Source organism: Camelus dromedarius, chromosome 28, assembly GCF_036321535.1.
Source record: "Camelus dromedarius isolate mCamDro1 chromosome 28, mCamDro1.pat, whole genome shotgun sequence".
Taxonomy (NCBI): domain Eukaryota; kingdom Metazoa; phylum Chordata; class Mammalia; order Artiodactyla; family Camelidae; genus Camelus; species Camelus dromedarius.
Genome location: NC_087463.1, coordinates 22295649 through 22318038, shown reverse-complemented (window position 1 = coordinate 22318038; position 22390 = coordinate 22295649). Strand labels below are relative to the sequence as shown.

General features: G+C 36.3%; 1 protein-coding gene across 7 annotated transcripts in view; it reads left to right on the top strand.

The window, feature by feature from the left end:
* The window catches only part of RTTN (rotatin), a 116288-nt gene that overhangs the window by 61832 nt on the left and 32066 nt on the right, over window positions 1-22390 (top strand). For all 7 annotated transcript variants that reach the window (XM_031441756.2, XM_031441758.2, XM_010998967.3 and 4 more), the window contains 7 exons: window positions 456-584; window positions 1056-1166; window positions 2850-3008; window positions 4226-4297; window positions 14294-14483; window positions 15965-16056; window positions 22033-22126. In XM_031441756.2, coding sequence (XP_031297616.2) covers window positions 456-584; window positions 1056-1166; window positions 2850-3008; window positions 4226-4297; window positions 14294-14483; window positions 15965-16056; window positions 22033-22126 — 847 coding nt within the window. The remainder of the gene's footprint in view (window positions 1-455; window positions 585-1055; window positions 1167-2849; window positions 3009-4225; window positions 4298-14293; window positions 14484-15964; window positions 16057-22032; window positions 22127-22390) is intronic.

Genomic DNA, 22390 nt, shown 5'->3' with positions numbered 1-22390 from the left:
TTAGAAGTGGAGAAAATGTCTGCTTACATTTAAACCATAATTCTAGGAAATCTAGCCTAACTCTGGTAGTAAGAGTTTTATATAGCTAGCAATTTCTAAGTGTGCTTTTCAACAAGATATTTATAAACTCTTTTACTTAAAAGGTACTATAACATTTGAAAAATGTTAATGAGCATATTTTTAAATCACACAGTCTCCTAGGAGGATACTACCCATTTTTTAGACAAGTACTAAAGGGTCAAAAATTTAAACTAAGAATATTTGTTTTAATTGTGATGAAATACATGCAACATAAAACTTGCCTTATTGACCATTTTTAAATGTATAAGATGTAAGAATATTATTATATACCTTATGTGGTTTTGGACTCAATCAATTCAGACAGTCAGTAGAAAATTATGTATTTATCCACTAAGAGTAAAGCTGCCACAAAATTGTCTGTGCTTGTTTTTCAGGTCATTACTTCTTTTTATGTCGAACGTGGAGGAAATGCCATGTCCTTCATGGGAAAAGGTGTCACAAAGAGCACGGTCCTTTGCTTGCTTCATTTGTCCCACGAGATGATGGTGCAGGCCCAGAGCTCGGTGAGAGCACGCAGAGCTGCCTGTGTTCCCAGCAGCTGCCAGGAAAGCAATGTGCTGTGTCCACACGTTTCAAGCCTATAGGTTTACTCTAGGAGCATGTCTCTTATTGACTTCTCTTTTTAGGAAGCAAAACTGATTTTTGACTAAGATGTTTCTTAGAAGCTATATAATACTCAGATCTGAATTTTATTTGAAATTTATTTTGATTGAAATCTGCATGCACTAGAGGACTACATTTTGTCTAAACCATGGGGAAAATAGCTGTTCTGAAGAAAAATTTTTATGTAGAACTTTTTATGGAGGAGCTGAGATTTTTGTTTGCCTTGTGTTGGCTAAATAATCAATTGAAACCAAGTCTTCAGTATATTTTTACTTTGTTTTGATTTTTTAAAATTCAGCTATTTTAAACTCTCTCTCTTTTATTCTTAGAAACTCACCTAATGTGTTTCTATGCCCTTTCTTTCATTCTAGGAGTGGATGTCACTTTGGTTCTTGCCTCTGGGTAGTCAGGGCGAGGAACATGCCCATACCCAGCAAGGCCTGGCGTGGTTGATTCCGTTGTGGGTTGACCGAGACCCAGAGGTCAGTGTGCAGCACAGTGGAGCCCACTGTGTGTAGGGTGAAGAACAAATGACACAAGTGCATATACACATTCAGATTTTCCAGAATGAGATTATTATGTTGACTAGACCTTAAGCTATATTTACTCTGTCTTAGTCAGCTTGGGCTGCGTAATAAACACCATGGACTGGATGGCTTGAACAAAGAAATTAATTTCCTCAGGGTCATGCAGGCTGGAAGTCGGGGGTGAGGGTGTCAGCGTGCTCAGGCTTGGTGAGGACTCTTTCTGGCTGTTGGATGCCTTCCTGTTCACCACATGCTCATACGACCTTTCCTCTCTTCCTCTTCTGATAAGGTCACCAGTCCTATCAGATTAGGACCCCACCCTTATGACCTCACTTAACCTTAATTATCTCCTAAAAGCCCTGTCCTCAAACACAGTCACATTAAGGGGCTAAGGCTTCAACCTATGAATTTCGGGGGTATACAGTTCAGCTCGTAGCACCCCCTATTCAGTCAGATTGAGAATACAGATTACAAATAGTAAGAAATGACGTATTATACAATCTGTCACTTTTAGAACAGTGAAGAAATATTGGAGAAGCCCAGCCATTTTTCACATAATTTAGAAGGATAGTGACCAAGTGATACTTAATAGAATAGTACCATTGCAGCACAATGTTTTGTATTATTAATGAATTTTCCAGTTTTAGCCATTTGTCCCCTGATTTTATTTTTTAAACCACCTTATTGAGGTATGATTGACATACAAAAAGCTGTACACATTTAACTTGTACAGCTTCATGAATTTGGAGATAAGTATACACCCTTGAAATACACATCACCAGAATCAGTGCCGTAAACATACCCTTCACCTGCCAAAGTTTCCTCCTGTCCTCCTTACTGTTTGTTTTTGTAATTAGAACATTTGACATAAGATCTGCCCTCTTAGCAAATTTTTAAGTATCTAATATAGTACTGTTAACAGCCTAGAGGTACATTCTTTAACCACATTGAACTTGGACTTACTGCTTGACTGTGCTATGACTGTGTTGCTTTTTGTTACTCTTTATCAGTTTTAAGTATCTAATATAGTACTGTTTATCAGTGAAACTCTGTTTGAAATCAGAGTTTAGAAGTTCACCAAAGTATGTAGCTTGAGCAACAGGGGTATTGGGAAAACACATTAAACCATGTCAATCTTATTTGAAACTTTTTTCTTTTAAAGTAATTTTAGGGAGAATACTAAGTGCCTTATAAAAAGATAATTCAGTTATTTCTCTTTGAAAAGAAGTTTCAAAAAAGTTAAAACCATTTGGAAGAAACACTGAAAATTTAAGGAAGTTAGAACAAAATACTAGGTGTCCTCTTAAAAATGAGACATAAATAAGCATGGTGTTCATAAAAGACATGTAAGCACCCGATGCTTTCCCTAGAAAAAGGCTTTTGAACTGTAATTCTTACTCTTCTTTATACTTGGTTTTGACTTTTTGTGACATTTGCTTTTCTTTAACTTTTGTTACCTATATTATTTCTTAAATCATGGAACAGGATTTTTACTCATTCATGAACTTAAAGAACAGTTTTCTTTAAGTGTCTTTTATGATTTAGGATTGTCAAGACAGTGTCATAAAAGTATGATATTTTATGTACCAGAAAAGTAAAGAATTCATGTTGTGAAGTCAGGTTCTTTGGCTTGAACAGGTGAGGTTCACTTCGCTGGGATTAGGATCAGCACTGACCACCCTTGAAGCTGGCTGTGTGGCCCTGGCCAGCAGTTGTCAGAACATCTCTGGTGGACTCTGGGGGACAGTGGTGAACATTCTCCTGGACCAGTCGGAATGCAGCATGGTGCGCCGGGAGGTAGGCCTGTCTGTCTGGTTCTTCCTCCCTGTTCCCCTCGGCCGTCTGCTGTGACGATCCCCGTAAACCGCACTCCCCCTTCAGCTCAGTGGGCTGACCACTCACCATCATTTCTTCTTCCTGCGAGAAACCCGAATGAAATGATAGTGAAGAACAAAATGGTATTGATTCACTTAGTAAAAGTAGGAGTCCTTCACCCTGATAAGGTCAAAGCAGAATTTGGTGTATTTTATTATCAACTCTTCTGTTTTATTACACATTGAAAAGTAGTTCAAAGGAGGAAAAATTACTTTTATATTATCTCAGTGTTTAAGTTTATAAAGCTTTACTTAAGGGACTGTCAAAATACCCTGTAGTATTTATTATGTAACATATAAGAGGAAAAGTAAATGCTGTTTTAATTCTTTCTAAATGGTTTGTGGTTCTCTTTATTGCTGCTTTTATCAAAGTAATGATTGATGCAGACAGTTTTAAGAACTGTAATCAAATAATGCTTAGAGGCTTGTAAAGAAAACAGCAGCTCCTGGGCCCATAATTAGCCAGTTTCCAGTTCTAAAATCCAAAGGCTGCAGTTTTCTTATTATTTGTTTTTTAATAGTAATGCTTAAACTTGTAGCTTCCTCTTGGTTTACTAACTTTAAAGATGATCTGTTGACTTCCAGTTAAGATGATTGAAAACGTCACTCCCTCTGGATCTCCTCTGTTACTTGAGTTATTCTCTCATTGTATCGTTATCGATCACTAAGTAGATAATCAGTGTTCACATTAGTATGATGATTTAATTTGACCACCTTCAGGACAGACCTAGGTGTGTAAGTTGGACATTCATGGTTCATATTTCTAGTTAGCAATTTTTTATTGAGAGGAGCTTGTATGAGGAAGCAAGAGAAGGGGAGAGAGGCGTGTGTGTGATCTGTTAAGAGGATAATAGAAACCAAAGTATTTTTTTTAAATGCTACCAGAATGGTTTGTTTTACAGGTCATTTTTTGGAAAAACAAAATTCTGAAATAGGAAACAAATATATTTCCTGATGAAGTGGTTTCCCCCACTACCATGTCATCATCTAACAGGAAGGGCAGCTGGGGGGTTCTCATCATGGTCTCAGTGCATGCAGTTGCCCAGGGATATGTCTTTTTGTTATGAAATGACAATATATTGGTTATTTCAGAGATGACAACAAGATGGCAGTGTTGACATTTTTTTCCTTTAATTTCAGGCTGCATTTATTCTTCAGAATCTCCTTGTAATTCCAATGCCCTCAGTAATTATAAAGGATTATACTTGGCAGGTAGGTGACTTTAAACAATGATCAACCCAGTAAGTGAGATTAATCAATGATAAATTTTCAGTATATGTATGTGTATATATTTCATTACCCGTGGAACTTTATACAAGCCAACAGGATCTCTTAAAAGAGAATGTAGAAATTTCTTATGCTTGATCAGATCTACAGATTCTTCTCTGAGGTGTTAAAAATAATTTTAAACAGAAATAATAATCGCTAACATGGTGTTTACTATGTACTAGGCACCCTTAGAAGCATAACAAACATCAGCTTGTCTAATGGTTTGAGTTGTGAACCCGTATTATCCACATTGTCTAGATTAAGAAAATTTAGCACAGTGGGTTTAAGTAGTTTGCCCTAAATCACACCCTTCTGCTTTGAAACTTTGGGAAAATTTCTTTGCCACTAATTATACTATCTCTTTAATTTAATAATAATAAATTTGTTTATACTTAAATATGCAGTGATGTTAACATCTTTTTTTATGGATTAGTGCACAGTTAGTGTCATAATTTATCTTGCTTTGATTTCTGTTGGATTAATTTTTTATTTTATGTTCTGAGTATCAAGTCAGTAAGTAGTTTTCCCTAACTTTTTTGTAGCCTACTGCTTTTTAGATGATTTGGAGGTTAGAAAAGTGCTCTCCGTGGGGAGATAAGGTTTGCTCCTTTTCTACCCCATTCCTTATCTGTGTGTCCTGTCCTGTATGTGTATACTTACCACACTGTTGCATCTCACCCTCCAGGATCCTGGCCAAATCTAAAGTCTCCTTTAAAGTTTTCAGTAGAACACGTCTTTGGGGGAATTACTGCGTCTAGTTGAGCTGCAGGGAGGGCAGCTTTTCGGGCCGTCACCTGAAGCATGAATCCAGGTGGCGTTAAGGCCTAGGTCTCTTTCACTCTTGGAAGGTTCACTTCTGCACACTTGACAAACCCAGGTTCTCTCTGGCAATTACTGTAAATCCCAGGCTGCTTTTCTACTGGCTCCTCTAATTTGTTTAACCTGCCTTCTGATAATGATTGTTATTCACAGTCTGTGTTGTAATAAAACCAGAGGAGGCAAACTAGAAAGAATACACAGGATTAATATTTATGTTAACAGTCTAGTGGTTTTGATGCCTGTTATCCGGTAACTAGATATTAAAACAGGTGCTGTTTTTGGCTTAAATGTAAACAATCTCTACTCCTATTGTTAAGCTGGCGACACCTGTATACTATAACCTTGGGGATGTACTGCCAGTGAATTCTGTATTATTGAAGTAAGTATAATAATATAAGGGCAAGAGTAATAAGATTTCTGGGTTCTATTACAGATCTTGGGACGTGATAATACAGAACCATGTGGAGAAGTGGACATTTTTTCTAACAAGTTAAATAGTGTACAGTTCCTTTTGGCTACTGGTGACATGCTTAGTGCAGCTTTCTGGTTTTGTGACTCTCCAGTTCTCCATCACAGAATTAATTTCTACTAAAAAGTTGAAAACAGTGGTTTAAGTGTTTGCTTTTGGAGTCTTACGCTTTGCCTGTATTGGCCAGAATCAAAAAAATTTGAGAGCTGCTCTAATCCAAGATAATACTTGATGATGGAACTTCCGTTAGTCTTAAGCAAAACTGGAAAAATAAATAAGTCTAATTGTTCTGTGCTTTTTAAATAAACTCACATTTTCTTCCTCTCTCTTTCTTTTGATATGTTTTTGGTTATTATTTTTGTTTTTAAGTGTCCTAACTTAGCAGTAAAAATAGTTGGTAATCTAGTATTTGTTCCCCAATCTTTAAAAAGCGATACTTTAAATCCCAGAGTGGAAACAGCTGCTCTAGTAAGGGCACATGGTACTCTTCAGATATAGTTGATGGAATTTTATAATCTCCAAGAAGCTGTGACATTTGTCAGTTTACTACAGCCGTGAAAAAGGTACTACTTTTCCAGTATTTTAAAATTAAAACTGTCATTGGTAAAACGATAAGTAATAATCTTACTCAACAAAATGTTTCATTTACTTGTCTTGGTGCATATTTCTCAGTGTTTTGGAGGATACAGCATGGAGGAAGCAGCACTGGTATCTAGAAGCTTTGTAAATATTCTGTTTCGGATGAGTTGATATTTGATTAATTATGTTTTACAAGGAGGATTGCTTTTCCTGCTTTGCATGTTGTTTTGATGCCGGAAGTCTGGATCGACGCCCTCTGTCCTCTTGCTCGCGGGGCGTTGTGCAGTGCCCCCTTTATGACTGTTACCCCTTTCTCAGTTTCCCCCCCACACACCCGGCATACATTGGGATTTCATGTCATTATTGGAGTTATACCTCTCTGTGGTAGCAATCTGCATATGTAAATTTTGAGTTGTATAAATGGCAGGTTTCTTTTTGTGGTTAAGTTTAGTCCTCCTGGCAAATGTGGTAGATACTTTTTTAGCTTCATTCCTGGTTCCACTGTTTTCATACCTTTGTTTTTCTTTCATTTTTGCTGTACTTTTACTATCCTGTTATAATTTCCCTTTCCTTGTAATAAGGCTTAAATCTTTTTGGAATAAGTTAAGACACAAATCATTTAAAGTTTTTTTGTAGAGGGGGGTTGGAAGGAATATTTATTAAAATTATAAATTTTATAAAAATTTAGTTCTCACTTAAGTTTTAAGATTCAGCTTGTAGTTTTTCTTTTTTCTTATTCTGTTTATAAGTCTACCAAATTTAACTGTCTTTTAAAGGGGCTTTTTGGATGATGTTTGTTTCATTTACAGACTTTTTTTTAAATTGAGTTATAGTTGATGTACAATATTATATAAGTTTCAGGTGTACAATATAGTAATTCACAATTTTTAAAGATTATATTGCAGTTATTATAAAATATTGGCTATATTCCTTGTGTTGTGCAATAAATCATTTTTTATTTTCAAAGGTATTTTAAAAAATACTTTTACTAACTGCTGCAGTCCATCTAAATCTTCCTGTTCTCTGAAAGATGCCAGCATTTAATGTCTATACCATTCAATTAGGTTCTTTTTCATATATTACCTTTACTGCCTTGCCTGTTTCTTACCGTTTAACTTATTAATCTTCCTACGTGGAATGTGTATTTCAGGACCACATTCTTAATATTAAAAAAAAAAATGTTTCTCCCAGCCCCGATCACAGAGAAGACGGTGCTCCATCACTCTTGGCTAACGTGTAGGAATGTGCAAATCATTTCATTTATCCCTTTAGTCTTATTGGTATTGCTAAGGAGATAAAGTTGAATATGAGGTCTTAATTTTTGTAGCATGTTTCCCATTTATCTTTTCTTGGGTGCAGATAGGTACTGGGAACAGTACTGTGCACTGTTTTTTAAGAGCAACGTTTATAATATTGGTGTTTCTTTCTTCAAGGCTCTTCCCTCTCAGGGAGCGAAAACAGAATCACTGTTGAAAGGACCTTAAGCTGTGTTGTGTTCCCCGCTGTCCAGGGTCTTGTAAACTGGTTTCCTACAGTCTGAGTGGAAATAGTGCTCTTGGATGTGGAAGATTCTGTTGGTGGGTGTGGTGTGAGGACTGTTGTCACAAATCCATATCCCTGCAACTTTAACAACCAGAATGGAATTTTAGAGTTGATTATAACAAGAAATCTGTTAGGTAGAGATTATCTTTGTAGTTTGTTTCAGTTCCTTTCTGTAAATGTTTGTTGAGTATTTAAATGTGGGGACTCACAGATGATCAGATTAAATGCTTTGGGGCTTATGGCCTGTGGGGGAAGACAAACACATACGTAGACAATGTTACTACAGTAACATTTTTCTATGATGATGGTAGCTTATGTGTCATATTTGTAATATTAAAGTTGTTCTTTCCCTTGAAAATGGTATCACACATTTAAGTGTAAAGGTAGTTTCATGCACTTACATAACATAGTGAGACATCAGCTTGTGGTACAAATACACTGTTCATGCTTTAGTTCTTTTCTACGTTTGTGATAAGACCTTGAGTTGGCACATTTATTTTATTTTATTTTGAAAAACTTTATTTTGAAAAAAATTAGAGTTGCAGAAACAACAGTTTTTATGTATCCTTCACCCAGATTCCTCAGATGTTACCATTTTACCATATTTGCTTTAGCTCTACCTAGAATCTTATTTCTGAGCCATTTGAGAGTCACAGACATAATGCTTCTATTTTCCCTAAATATTTAATTGTGAGTGTCCTAAAAACAAGGAGAGTCTCTTACAGGATTACCATAATAATAATCAAAGTTAGGAAATTATTCAGATTTTTCCAATTGTCACACTACTGTCTTTTATAGAAAAAAAAAAACACCCAATGAGGATCTAGGATCCAATTTGGGAACACATGTTGCGTGTAGCTGTCATGTCTGTTAAGTTTCTTATCTAAAATAGTTCCTATATCTTTAACATTTATGACCTTAGCATTTTTGAGGAGCACAGGCTATTTAGTTTTTGTAATATTTTTAAGTTAGGTTTGTTTCCCCATGATTAGATTCAGATTATGAGTTTTTGGCAGAAAAGCCATAGAAGCGATGTGTTCTGAGTGCATTACATCAGGAGACAGGCTGTCTCTTTGCTGCATTGCTGGTAATATTAATCTTGCTTTCTTGGTTAACAGAGAGTTTGCCTGTTTTCTCCATTGTGGACTTAGTTTTTTATTTTGCCAGGCAATGTCTGAGACTGTAAAATATCTGTTTCTCTTCAGCTTTTACTAGTTTTAACTTTATTCATGATTTCTTGTCTGAAGCAATTATCACTGAATGTTTGTCAAATGATGATTTTCTAATTCCATCATTTCTTCTACATTCATTACATTTTGCTGTAAGGAAGAGGTTTCTTTTCTTATTTATTCATTTATTTATTTATACCAATATGGACTCAAGAACTCTTAGTCTGTTTCATGGATTATAATGTTTCTGTCATTATTTATTGAGATGCTCAGATTGTTTCAGATTTGCCGGGAAGGAGTCCCCTCCTATGTCCTTTTAACATGTCTTCGTCAATCTTTGAGAACTTCCTTACTCTCTGGTATAGGAAGGTGTTCTAGACTTTGCCAGCCCCAACCTGGAATCAGATACTTGCTCAAAGAGCCCTGATTTCTTTCAGTGGCGAGTGGTACATAGAAATGAGATCTGGGTGTTAGATGTGCACTCACAGTGGACAGACCTGGCACCTGGGTATGTGTCTATGTGTGTTGCAGACAGATGTTCAGCTCACTTACAGTTCTGTGCGTCATTTTCATATTTGATGTGATAATTATTGATGCATATTTTTCATCTTTTAGTGTGTTCATCGTGAATCATCATGAGTATTGATTTCACAAAACAATAAGTAGTTGGTGTCAGAGGAGCAATATCATTTTAACTATATTCATAATTTATATGTAGTTAGGGATTTCTTATGTAATTAGGATCATTTTTTCCAATCTCTGTATTACATTACAGTATTTTAAAAGTTTTTTATATATCAAAATAATTATTTTTTCTTCCTGGAAGTATTCTTCATTCTTCTTAAATATAATTTGATTGTGCTCCTAGTTCCTTCGGAATCATAGCTAATGGATGTGCTAGTTCTCTGACGCTAGGAGTAAAATATGTTTTAAATGTAGTAGTATAGCTTATTGAATCCTTGAGAACAGTATTTTCAAATTAATCAGAGTCTTCTATGACATAATTAATTTGCATTTGCTGTTTTCTTCGTAAGTTTATTTGTAATGGCTCCTGGTGACTTGAAGAGTTTTCTTTCTTTGCCTACCGTCCTCAGCTCTCCCTGGCAATTTCGCAGATGATCTGGCAGCCCCAGTACTCACCCGAGGGCAAGGCTGGTAAGGATATAGACATCTTGAGACAGAGCAATTAGGCTGTGCTGACTTCCCCCCTTTGCCAGAAGACAGCCCCATCAATTACTGAGGGACCTGTGGAGCGGAGCCTAGTCTATGCATGAACGGCTCCATTGTTCTGGCCCCTGTACAGTAGTCATGTGTGGAAAGCCTGAGTCACGCCGTCTTTTGTGGACATGCTGGGCTTGGCTCCACTGTTGCGATGAAAGCTCTGCTGATAATGTGCCATTGCCGCTAGGAAGCTCTGGCCCATGGAGACTGGGGATTCCGGCTAAATGCTCCGGTAAAATATAAGTCAAATAAAAAATAATGGTTATGTCATATGTACTTATTCCAGATCATTTGTTTCCTTGAGAAGTTTAAAAATATTTTGAATGAATTGTTTTAATTTTTAGAAGAAATCATTATTTTCAAGAAATAAATATATAGGTTAAAAAAAGCTAATAGAGCTTATAATGAAATTCACTACCCCCTCCATTCACAGAGACAGCTTTACCTCCTACTGATGTTAATTCTTCAGGTAGTTACGTTCCTGTCTCTAAATAGTATATTTACAGTAATATGTTTGTTCCTTTACTGTGTCAGTGTATACAGTGTATCTCATTTAAACAGTGTCCTACCAATACAGTTCTGTTACTGGTCTGAGTTTCTCTCCTGTTCACCCCTGCTGTTTCTGGTCTCCTTCCTGTGAATTAGATCTTTTGGCCCCTCATTTAGGAGGTAAGGTGTGGCTAAGGAGGGCCTGTCCTTTTATCGGTGTCTCCTCCCCCATTCCTGCTGCTAGTCTTCGTCAGTTCTATCTCTGCTTTTACTTTGTGAGGGCTGATTATGTTTAGATTCTCTTCTGCAGCCTCGATGTAACTATAGGTTGATTCTAAAAAGTGAGAACCAGTAATTGACTACAGAGCCATTTATTGGGCTGTGGTATACTTTCTTGTCTCTGCTTCCAGGGCCGTGATCCCTCTGGCACTCAGAGGAAAACTTTTCTGGTATTTATTATTTATGTGTGTGTGTAGACTTTTAAAAATTGATTTGGGCATTGGGTGGTCCCCCCGCCCCTTGGAGTTTCTATTAATTTTTTTTCTTGCATTGTGAATTCGTATCATAGCTCCAGTTTTTCTAAGCTTTTAATCGTCCTTTCTCTTCAGTTAGAATACCCTTTTCTAGTAATTATCCTCAAAATAGTTGTGTTCCTACCTAAAAACAAAAGCATGACAGACAAACTTCTGAGTTATTGTTTGTTTGAAAATGTATTTAAATTGCACTGGATTGAGGTTTGGGTTACCAGTTATAGGGCTCAAACCGCTCCTCATGAGAATCTTGCTCCGCTGTCTTCTGAAACCTCATGCTGCTGATGAGAAGTCGGACACCCTCCTCATGCTCTTTGTGGGTGACTTTTTCTTTTACCTCCTTCAGTTTGTCTTTGATGTTCTGGAATTTTATGATTACACGTCTTTTTTCATTTCTCTCACTTGACATTTATTAAGCTCCTTCATTTGGAAACGTAGATGTTCTGTATCTTTTGGCTCTGATAATTTTTTTTTCATATTTATTTATTTTAAAAAAGACTTCTCCTTTTTCTTTGTTTTTTCTTTCCACAAATTATATGAGTGTTATATTAGGCCTCTTGAATTAATTTTCTGTATCCTTACCTTTTTTTATTTCTGTTTCCTAGTCTTTAAATTCTGGGTATTAGTTCTTTTATTTCTAACAGAATTAGTTTAACTTCTTCAATCTTGGTAGGCCGAATAATTCTCACAGGAATTTATGGGTAAAGGAAAAAATTAGGCTGTGAAACTTCACTAGGGAGATTTAAATTTATGTCTCTTATGACCTCATTTGTTATTTTTATTTTCTATGTCTTTTCTTTTTATATTAGTATGAGCTGGAGAAAAAATGTATTTTAAAATATGTATTAATTGAAGAATAAGTGTGATTATGTTAATTATATTCTTTATTACCATGATAATTATATTTATTTATAGAATACTAAGTTGTACATCGTACTTACATGTGTAACTTCTCACTTACTTTGAAAATACATATAACTAAAGAGAAGATGGATTTTAGAAGACAGTTTGTAACACCTTCCCTTCCATCAGATAGTGTAGCCATCAGTCTTAGCAGACCTTCACAGAGATAGTCAGCAGATTTAGGAACTCTTGAGGAACTTGTTTTCAACGTTTATACAGTTTATATTCTTTCATCTATTTTTGGTTAAACATTTGTGAATTTGGCCTGTGGCTGTAACTCATCCAGGAAACAATTATATAGCAGACGATTTTGCAAAAGTGAAAATTTTGAATAATTTCCTATAATCTGTGTAATAAAATATTTGAAAATTGTTCTGAGCATTATTATGAAATATGTCTAGAAAATAGTGTTTTTGCTACTTTGTCTGATAATTTTACTTTATTGATTTACTGAGGTTTGTTACGTAGTTGGGAGTTAAGCCAGTAACCTTAGCTGAATTATTTACAATTCTCATCTTGGCTGTTGATCCGTCCTGCAGTCATTATAATGAGGACTTTGATTTGTGATTTAAAGTTACTATTGCAAATCTCTTGCGTGTTTGACAGTTTTTTTATATTTACGGATGCTTAAAAGATAAAGCGTTTTGAAGCTGTGAATGTTAGGATTGGCTGAGTGACTCTGGATGAATTACTTCATCCTGGATAAATAAGGTAATGCATGAAAGGGCCACATCGCCTGAAGCGTATACCCAGGTTCTAAGCAGGAACCACGTGACCCTGCTCTCCATACACTCTTGTTTCACCTGCTGATCCTGAGCTCTGAATTTAAAGTTAAGGTGACCAACATCTGCTGACTGCTCATTAAAAAGTCTTATTTCTTCTTAAGTATGTAAATTGCTCTGTTTATAGAGAGTAAGCTCACAGTGTTGGGTAGGTTTTTTAGAGCACAAGAATAACAAATTCATAACAATAAAACGTATTTAATACTGAAGTAAGAGTTTCAACTTTAGTAATATTCTTAGAAGAGTTAATGTAAATAATCTTATTAATGTAATTATACCTTTAACTTGTAATTATACCTTTAACTATTACTTTATCATCCTGGATAGTAAGTTTTAATATCCATCTTTCCTTAGTGATCAGGAAGCATGCGAGAAGGGACATATATGCAAATGTCACAGTTAATGATAAACTTTGGGTAGGTTTTAACCGTATCTTTCTTGTTGGTACATAGATTTCTATTTTCTGTCTTTTATTTTTCTCTCTTATGGTCTGTTTTAAAAATCTTAATTATATTTGATTATCATTTTCCAAAAAAATAGAAATAGCTATAAACACTATGATGTGATTATTTGTATACTTTAAACCGATCCTTTTTGTACTTTTAACTGAATCCTTGATTTTTGCCATTGGATATTCCAGGAAAAACAGTGAGTGGCAGTACAAAAAGTTATTTGAAAAAGAGTACAAAGAGATTAAAATTGTGCAATGGTAGATTCTTCTCAGCTTCCAGCTGGAAAGTGTGTGTACGTGTGTATTTTTGCATGCACACGTGTGGTTTCCTTGAAAGAAGGGTTAATTCAGGGGGTAAGGTATAGCGTGAACTGGGTCTTGGGTTCAATCCCCAGGACCTCCATTAAAAAAATAAATAAACCTAATTACTGCCCCCCCCACAACAAAATAAATAAATAAATAAAAGACATTATAAAAAAAAGAAAGTGTTAATTCAGTGGGAAGTAAAGTGGCAGATTTTACAGCGGGTACCAATGCGCCTTTTCATTTTATCTAGCTCACTGATAGGTACAAAAAGTGATTTTGAACATAATTACTGAACCATGTTATTTCAGATATTTTAATACATATCATTTTATTGTTCTGTGTGGATTGTAAAATACTGCTTTTACTGTATTTGTACCTCAAGTATATAACTACTTGGTTCAAACCGTACCATTTCATGAGACATGTTAAACTAAGTGGGCCCTCAGCAGACAGGCTAGATCAGCCTCTGCTGGGGTGGGTTTTCAGGCAGAGAAGATTCAGGGCTCCGTGAGGCAGCGGCCCGGGGCCAGCCTGGCCCGCATGGGGCAGGAAAGAGGCAGTGGAGGGAGCGTACTGGCAGCTGGGCCCATTCGTCTGGTTGAGGAGATGTGGGGGGAAAGTGGGTCCTTTGAAGAAATTAAGTGATGAATCACTGTCTCTCTCTCCTCTTTTCCTCCAGGGCCCCTGTGTCCATGACGAGGACTCTGGCCTGTCGCTCACAGGAAAACCTGCCCTTCAGGCTCTGTTATATCACTGCCATTTTTATGAACATTTGAGTCAGATGGTAAAACATTGTTACCTGGGACGGTATACATTTGATTTGAATTGTTCTGCTTTTCATGGAACTTCAGAAGGCAATGATTTAAATGGTATAAATATTTATATTTATATTTTTAATAAAATGTAATATTTCTTAACCTGTTAAAAACCTGTGTGTTTGTTACAAAATATTTGCAAAATAATGAAAACAGAGAACATTCATCTCTAGTCCCAAAACCCAGAGATGATCTTTGTTGCCTTAGGGTGTATTTTCTCCCGGTCTTCTTCCTCTGTATAGCTTTTGTTTGTTTTACTTAGTTGTGCTCCTGTCTTATGTACATTTTTGTATTGCCTTCTTTCACTAAACATTGCCTAAGCATTTTTCTGTGTTATAAATTCTTCATGGAAACTATTTTTGACATCTTATTAATGTTTCATAAGTTATTTCATGCCCTTCAGTAAAGTTTTATAGTTTTTTCTATTAATGTCTGAAACTTTTTGGAAAGTTCTTCCTAGGCAATCAAGAATGGGATGTTTTCCTACTAAATTTTCTAATTTGTTTGGCTGATATATTGAAAAACTTTGTTTTTGTCATGTTACTTAGTTTGTCAAAATATCTGCTGAAACCTTTTAATTTGTACTTATTTGTAGATTCTCTTGGAGTTCCTAAGAATGAGATCTTAACACATATAAATAATAACTTCATCTCATAATAATAAATAATAATTTAATAATAAGAATAAAAATAATTGTAAAACTAAATGTAAAATAATTTTTTTAATATTTAAAAGGTTTTTAAATAATATTAAAAGATCTTGACATAATTTCACACAGAAAAGGTACAAGAATAGTACAGAGACTTCCCAAATGTTTACATTTTAGTATGTTTGTTCCCCATGCCGTATGTATGTATGTGCATGTAAACAAAATTTATTTATTTATAATGCGTGTGTGTGTGTGTATATATATATATATACATATACATATATATACTTTTTTGAGCCATTTAAGAGTAAATTGCAAACATGAACTTTCTTTACCCCTGAAATACTTAAGTATATATTTCTAATTCACTTTTCTGCTCATTTCTTTGAGAAATTAAGAGGAGAATGACATTTGATGACATTCTTGAATATAATAAATAAATATCCCTACGAGGAAGGTGACCCATTTAATTGTTTGGATTTCTCTGTATTGGTGTTACTGGAAGCACGGCCCTTGAATCAACAGCACTGACATCTGCTTCCAACTTGGTAGAAATGCAAATTTACTCCCCGACCTTGATTTGGGGAATGAAATCTCTGAGACCAGGACCCAGGGAACCAGTTTATCAAGCTCTTTATGGTTCTTCTGCACACTGAAGCTGGTGAGCTGGTGCTCCTGACTAATTGTGTTAGAGTGAGCTTAAAGCACAGTTAACTGATTGTCATTCACTTTCTTGTGAAATATGCTTTATATATAAGTTAATCAAGAATAATAACAACTAGGCCAACTTCTTTCCTTAGTTCTTGGTTGGTTTCACATAAGGTTGACGTTGGTTGTTATAGTACCCGGAAGACTACTCATGTTGACAGTTTTCCTGTCCTCACAGGTTTAGACGACTCATTCAAGTTCTGGAGGGCACCATCTCGGACGTCCAATCAAGATCAAGATCCAAGTTCTCTCTCCACCTCGGAAACAACGGTACTCACAAAGAATGCATGAGGGCTGCATGTTGACTTTCTGAAAAAATGTGAATTTATGTAGTAGGGAGATAAGAATGGAAATGAGGTATAAGGTTATGACTGTAGCAGCTGTGATTTATTTGAAGTGTTGTCTTTTCAGAACTAGGGTTTGCCTTGCTCAAGTAGGTACACTGAACAGCCTTTTAGATGAGTTTTCAACCTCTTTTCTACCTTTTTTTCAAATATGTATTTTTTTAAATGTTTTCTTTTTTAAACTAGTTTAGGGTTTTTTTTTTTTTTTTTTTGGAAGAGGGTTGGAGGTAATTAGCTTTTGTTTATTTTTTTGATGGAAGTACTAGGGATTGAACCCAGGGCCTTTTATATACTAAGCATGTCCTCTACCGCTTGAGCTATACCCTCCCCACTATCTTTTTTGATAGAACCAGGGTTCAAAAAATTTTAAATGTTTATCAGTAGTAGTAGAAGAAGAGAACAGATCCCATGTGATTGGTAATCCTTGATTACCCTGAAATTAATTTTGCTTAAGAACAAGACAGTTTGAAGACTGTTGACCCATTGAAATGATTCCAGTGTGGTACTGATGATTTTAAACACACTTCCAAATACTTGCATCAGACAGAAGCTTGTCTTGATTATCTGTAATACCTGAAATTTATATACCTGCCTGCCTTTCTTCCCTTTTCTTTTTATATATAAGTTGCTTTGTTCTAAAAAGTTTGAGACACTAAGTATTTCTAAATAATGACATGCTAAGTTTCATTTGTTTTGCAAGCATACAAAATCATTTATTCTCAACTGGAAAATATTGAGTTCAATTGCAAAATGTTTTTGGAAAAATTACTGTGTTGTAGAACCTATTAGAAAGGCAAAGGCGTGACACCGCTGCTTCCAGGAACAAAAATAATATGAGAATAATAAAAAATTATACAGGTGTTAATAAAATTCACCTTCTACAGTTTCCCAAGAGACTGGTACAGTTTTAAAAGTATTCTTTTTTTTTCCCCCGAGACTCAAAAGAAGAGAGTTTATGTTTAGTGCTAAATTGAACCTTTATTTAGAAGAACAGAATACCCCAGTTCCACTAGATGTCATGCTTTCCTTCTCACGGTAGAAGTAATGTGTATCTTTATCTCAATAAGAGAAATAATGATATGATTAAATGCCAGAGGGAACTGTTTTAATTGGTTATTTAGTTCACAGAAGGACAACATTATTCTTACTCTTCTTAGGTTTCTCTGTTTAAAGGTTTATAGACGGACTTTGAAATCTTGGTACATTCTTTGCTTATATAAGCAGTAAATAGTAATTGCTCTAAATAACTTTGAGTTATCTTAGCTATTTTATAGATATCAAGTTGTGTTTATACAAGAAGACTTAAGTCCAGAAAACAAAACCAAATCAAACTTTTGCATGTCTCTATTTGATAAAAATATGTCAGTCTTACAGATTAGGTTTACTAGATTTTCTGAGAAAAACTTTGGAAAGATGTCACTTACTATAATCATTATTAAAATAGAAGTATCTCTATTAAAGCAAAAGTCTTTAACTTGTTTATGTTAGGATATCACATAGACTTTTAGAGAAATGTACCAACAAAATCTGTTTTTTTTAAAGAATTCTTATACATAGTCCAATGTAAGATTTAATTCTTGTAGTTTCTCAAAAGACCAGTGTTATCTGTTAGAATTTTTACAATCAACGGTTTTCTTTGTTTTTTGGTTTCCAACTAGAGTTTGGGTATTGGTGACTTTTATTCACAAAAAAGTAGTCTGATTACCCCAGTTCTGCTAATTGTTCCTGTTTTCCTAACCATGTGATAGATCTGTACATCTTTGTAGCAACAGGAGACAAATCTGGAGAGTTTATTCATTGTACTCGTATTGCATTCAATCTAAGCTGCCAGTACCCAGACCAACCAATACTTCCTCAGGTTTAAGAAAATGTTGAAGTTACAAATTGAGGTATCAGTTGAGTGGATGTAAATCTAATGAGCTTATCTTGTTATTTATATCACTATTTTGTGTCTCTCCCAGAATTGAGAAAAGATGCAATTTGTGGATTGGGTTGTTTTTCCACGTTGTCTTTCTAAGGAAAGCACCATCCTTTGATTTGGGTCATGTCATCCAGTGTGCTGTTACTGGGTCATTATCCATTCTGTGCTGTTGACGCCACATTAGGGACTTCCATGGTGTTATCTAACGAATATTAGTTCAACGTTGTTTGGCAAGTTTTGGAAGAATCAGGACTTGTATGTTTTGTAAATTACAAATAGAGTAGAGTGTCATTGTCACCTTGGGGCCGTTGCCCTCATAAACAAATGCCTTTTCAGAGATGGCCTCCCCTCAACTCAGTGTCTTCTTCCCCAGGATAGGAGGGGTCAGGCAGTAGTTGTTTTTCCCCCTGAAATCACATTTTTACCCCTCAGGAACATCTGAACTAGATAGGTCTTTCTGCCTAGGACCTACCAGTGTGCAGCCACAGCTTTATGACCAAAACTTGGTCTTTTCTGTTGGTCTTGAGCAGAATTATGTTTGTATTTTTAAAAATCTGTTTTATCAGATGTCAAAATAAAGGAAATGTGGATCCTTTCCTTTTGAGCTCAGATGGGGACACACCCAGTTTGTTGTGTGTGGCCACCACGTTGCGTGCTACAGATGGGTTCAGCTGTTAAATCTGCACCGTTTGAGGGTGGTGCCGTTTTATAAATGAAGAAGCAGAGTCTTAGAGAATTTAAGTATTTGGCCTAAAGTCACAAAGCTATTGGAGGGTGGACTAGGACAAGGCCGAGGAAGCTTGTTCCTTTAAATTGTGTCCAGTAGGGCACAGGGGCCTGGTGTTAAATCCCTGCGTGTGAGTGATTTTAGTTAGGCAAGAATCTTACCTCATCTTCTGCTTTTTCCTTCCACAATGTTTTTCTGAGCTTTCTTTTTTTTATTTTACATGCAGTCCTTAGAATCTTGAATCTACGTAGTTGAAGTGATTTAAACTTCCTATTGTAATTTGTTTAGAATTAATGATTACAAATTGTGAAGCACAACAAAATTTTTCTGTTCTGGGGCCTACAGAGAAAGTTGTCATTTGTAAAAATGAACACTTAGAACCCCAAGTTTTAAAAATGTAAATAGATGTGTACTCTTTTTCATGCCACAAATCCTCATTGTCTTTATTCCCTTTTAATTTTTTAAAAATCAAATAACCTGTTTAGATTACGAATGCTGGTTTTGATGAAAGAGAATGGAGATATTGTAAAGTCATTTTGACAAATAAAATTCCTGAGTCCTAAATTAACTCTCAAAAATTTTTGAAGTACCCAGTGAGCTCTTGTTTCTGTAAGGCAGAATACAAAGAAAATATTTTTGAACATTGATGCATTTTGTTTATGACAGAAATTGTTTATTTTTAGACTCAACTTCCCCTTTGATATGGTAAATGACTGCTATTTCTGCTTTTTCAAAGGGATTCTCTTAAAATTATAACTACTTTATTTTACAATGAAGCATGATTTAGAGAGCTTCTTCCATTATCAAATCTGTTTACAAACATGTTGAAGGAAAGACTATCTTTTAGTTCTTGGAAGCAAAATGTGCGTGTTTTAGGATAGTGGTTTTAAGTAACATCAGTCCGTCTGCACTAACAGGCCTTTACTGCCTTCTGTGCTAGTAAGGTGAGAACGCTAGGGGGTACATATGCTTCAAAGAAAACTCAGTTTTGTTTGTCTTGTCAAGGGAATGCAAATTGAAAATCTCAGGATGTGCCAGGTGGCAAATGTGAGAGTGAGGAAAACATCTTTGTTGTGATTTTGCACTGAAGCCATTTTAATGAACAGGGCGAGTGACAGATAAAAGAATTAGACTCCCTGCTGCAAGAGGAAGACCTGACCTCCCGCTTGACGCCTCCTACTGACAGTGGGCAGAGAGCAAGTGAGAATGCCGTGTTCTCCGCTCTCGGCGAAGGGAAGGGACGACGAAGCGTGCTTAGTGTGCCTAAGCCAAGCCTCCCTGAATCCTCCACCCGGGAGGTGGCCCGAAGCCCCAGTCAAGCTGAGGGCCGTCCGTGGAAGCAGGAGGAGGGGGAGAAGGAAGCACATCCCTCAGAGGAGACCAACCGGCGTTCCAGAGCTTTGTCTGGGGATGTCCTCTGACTTGAGTAGCTCTGTGCTGTCGTAAATATGGTCCTGGACTGAGGATCCTCATTTGAGTCTGCACTAGGCCCACCCCTTGTCCCTGAATGAGGACCTGGACCAGATCAGGCCTTCTCTGCCTGTAGCATTGTTGGCTCCTATGAACCTCACCTTCTGGGAGCTAATACTTGCATTTCCAGGTTGATTCATTGTTACTTGGATTTCAAGATGACAAGTAATACGTGTGTGTTTCGATCTGTATTATGAAATATAATCAAATAAATATCCATGGGAGATTATTTTCAAGCAATCAAGGACTTGAGCATAGTACTAGAATAAGTCAGCTTAAGACTGCATGAGTGTTTGTCAATTGAAAGGATGGTTAGTGAAAAGATAAAAGATTCCAGCATCCTTGCTCTCTTAAATTTTCTAATATAACCAGGAGAGCTCGTGGCAGGAGTCAGGCTCATTCGTCAGCTCCTGCATGGGCTGTGTGGTCGGTCTCAGCGTCTGATTGTTACTTCACAGACAGAACGTTATCTGGATGTCTGTTGATAGGAACTTATTTTTTAAACACATCTCTTATAGCCAATTGTAAGCAAGTATAATTTAAATAATTTCTTTAGGTTTTTTCCCCCTGTTATCTGGATCTAATGTTATATAAAATAAGACATTTAATACATGCTTACTTATGAGTGATTTATTTGGACTGAAATTTATTCAGCCTTCATTGTTAGGTGACTTTATGTGCTTAGCTTACATTTTTTGGCTACGGTTTTCTATCATTTATTTCTTACTATTGTAATGTCATACTTGAGGTGGTGAGAGATGATTGAGGTCTTAACTTGAAAGGGGGATTTTTAAAACTGTATATTAATTTCCTGTGCCATTTTCTTCAAATTTATATTCTCTTTGCCATCAGAAACTGCAAATGAAAATAATCTTTTGAGTTTTGCTTTCATCCTGTCATATCAAGTCTAAAGCAACCTACTTTAAGTGTTGGGATAAATATGCAATCAGTGTGCAAGTATCGTGAGCTGCACAGGGTCTGAGTTTGCGGGAGGGTCGATGCGTGAGTTCTGTTGACAGCTCGCACTACCTGCGTGCACTGACCTGGAGGTTGTCCAGGCGTGGGAAATTCATGCTGTCTCAGAGAAGAGAACTTGATGGAAGGATACAGTGTTTTCCACGTAGGAGGTGCTTGACGTCAGTTTGGGCGTTTTCAGTTTTAGGAGGCCACACAGTCTGCCCATCTGTAAACCTGTGCGTCAAATTGTGTTCACTTTCTATAGAATTTCTGTTAAGTTTAATGCTTCAAAAAACGTATTCTAAAGACAGTGTCAGCATATTGCCTAATTCTTAAACCATTTCTTTTGTGATGTGAGAAGCAGAGAAGAATTGTCTAATGCTTCTGCTAATTCTTCTATTTAAATTTGCATGTGCCATTTGAAACTCTAAAAAACCCTTTTATTATGAATAGAAATGCAAAGCATCTGAAGGGCACAGTGAATTATAAGCTGGTGTTTTTTCAGCCTCTCAGCATTTGAGCAGTAAATGGGAACAGGCTTTATATCAGGACCATAAAATCCTAGATGGGCTTCAAATCAAAGCTTCCCTCCTTTGAATTTCTGATTTACGTAAACTATAACAAGTCCTATAAGAAGTAGAAAATGCCGTTCAGAAGCCTTACAGCTCTCAGGATATGCGTGGTTAGTGGTGCTAACTAGGGCGCTTCTCTAATAAACCTTTCTGTTTAAGGATATCTTGTGCATGTATTGCTTGTGTTTCATTTTCCAACTAGTAACGTTAACAAGAGGCTGTTACGAGGAAGATGATTTTCTTTGCTCTCCGTAGGTGGCAGCTTCGTTGGGGAGTGCTGAATTTCAGCCCCTCGTGCTCTGCGCAGCGCCTCTCCCTGAAGCCTCGCACGACCAGTTTGTGGCTCAAGGTATCCTTTTAGGAAAACATCCTCCTTTCAAAAAAGAAAAATGGCAAGTTGGTCCAGTTAGATTCTGGACCATCTGTTTGTTCCTCAGTGTCTGAATACTTGAGACACAGCACCTTGCCCTGCCCTTCTTGTCTTGGCTGGTGTACTGTCACCCAGGGCAGACACTCACACCCTAGTGTACGTGCACACACACACACACACACACACACACACACACACACACACTGCAGGAGTGGGATGTCGATGTCTGAGGTGCCGAGCAGT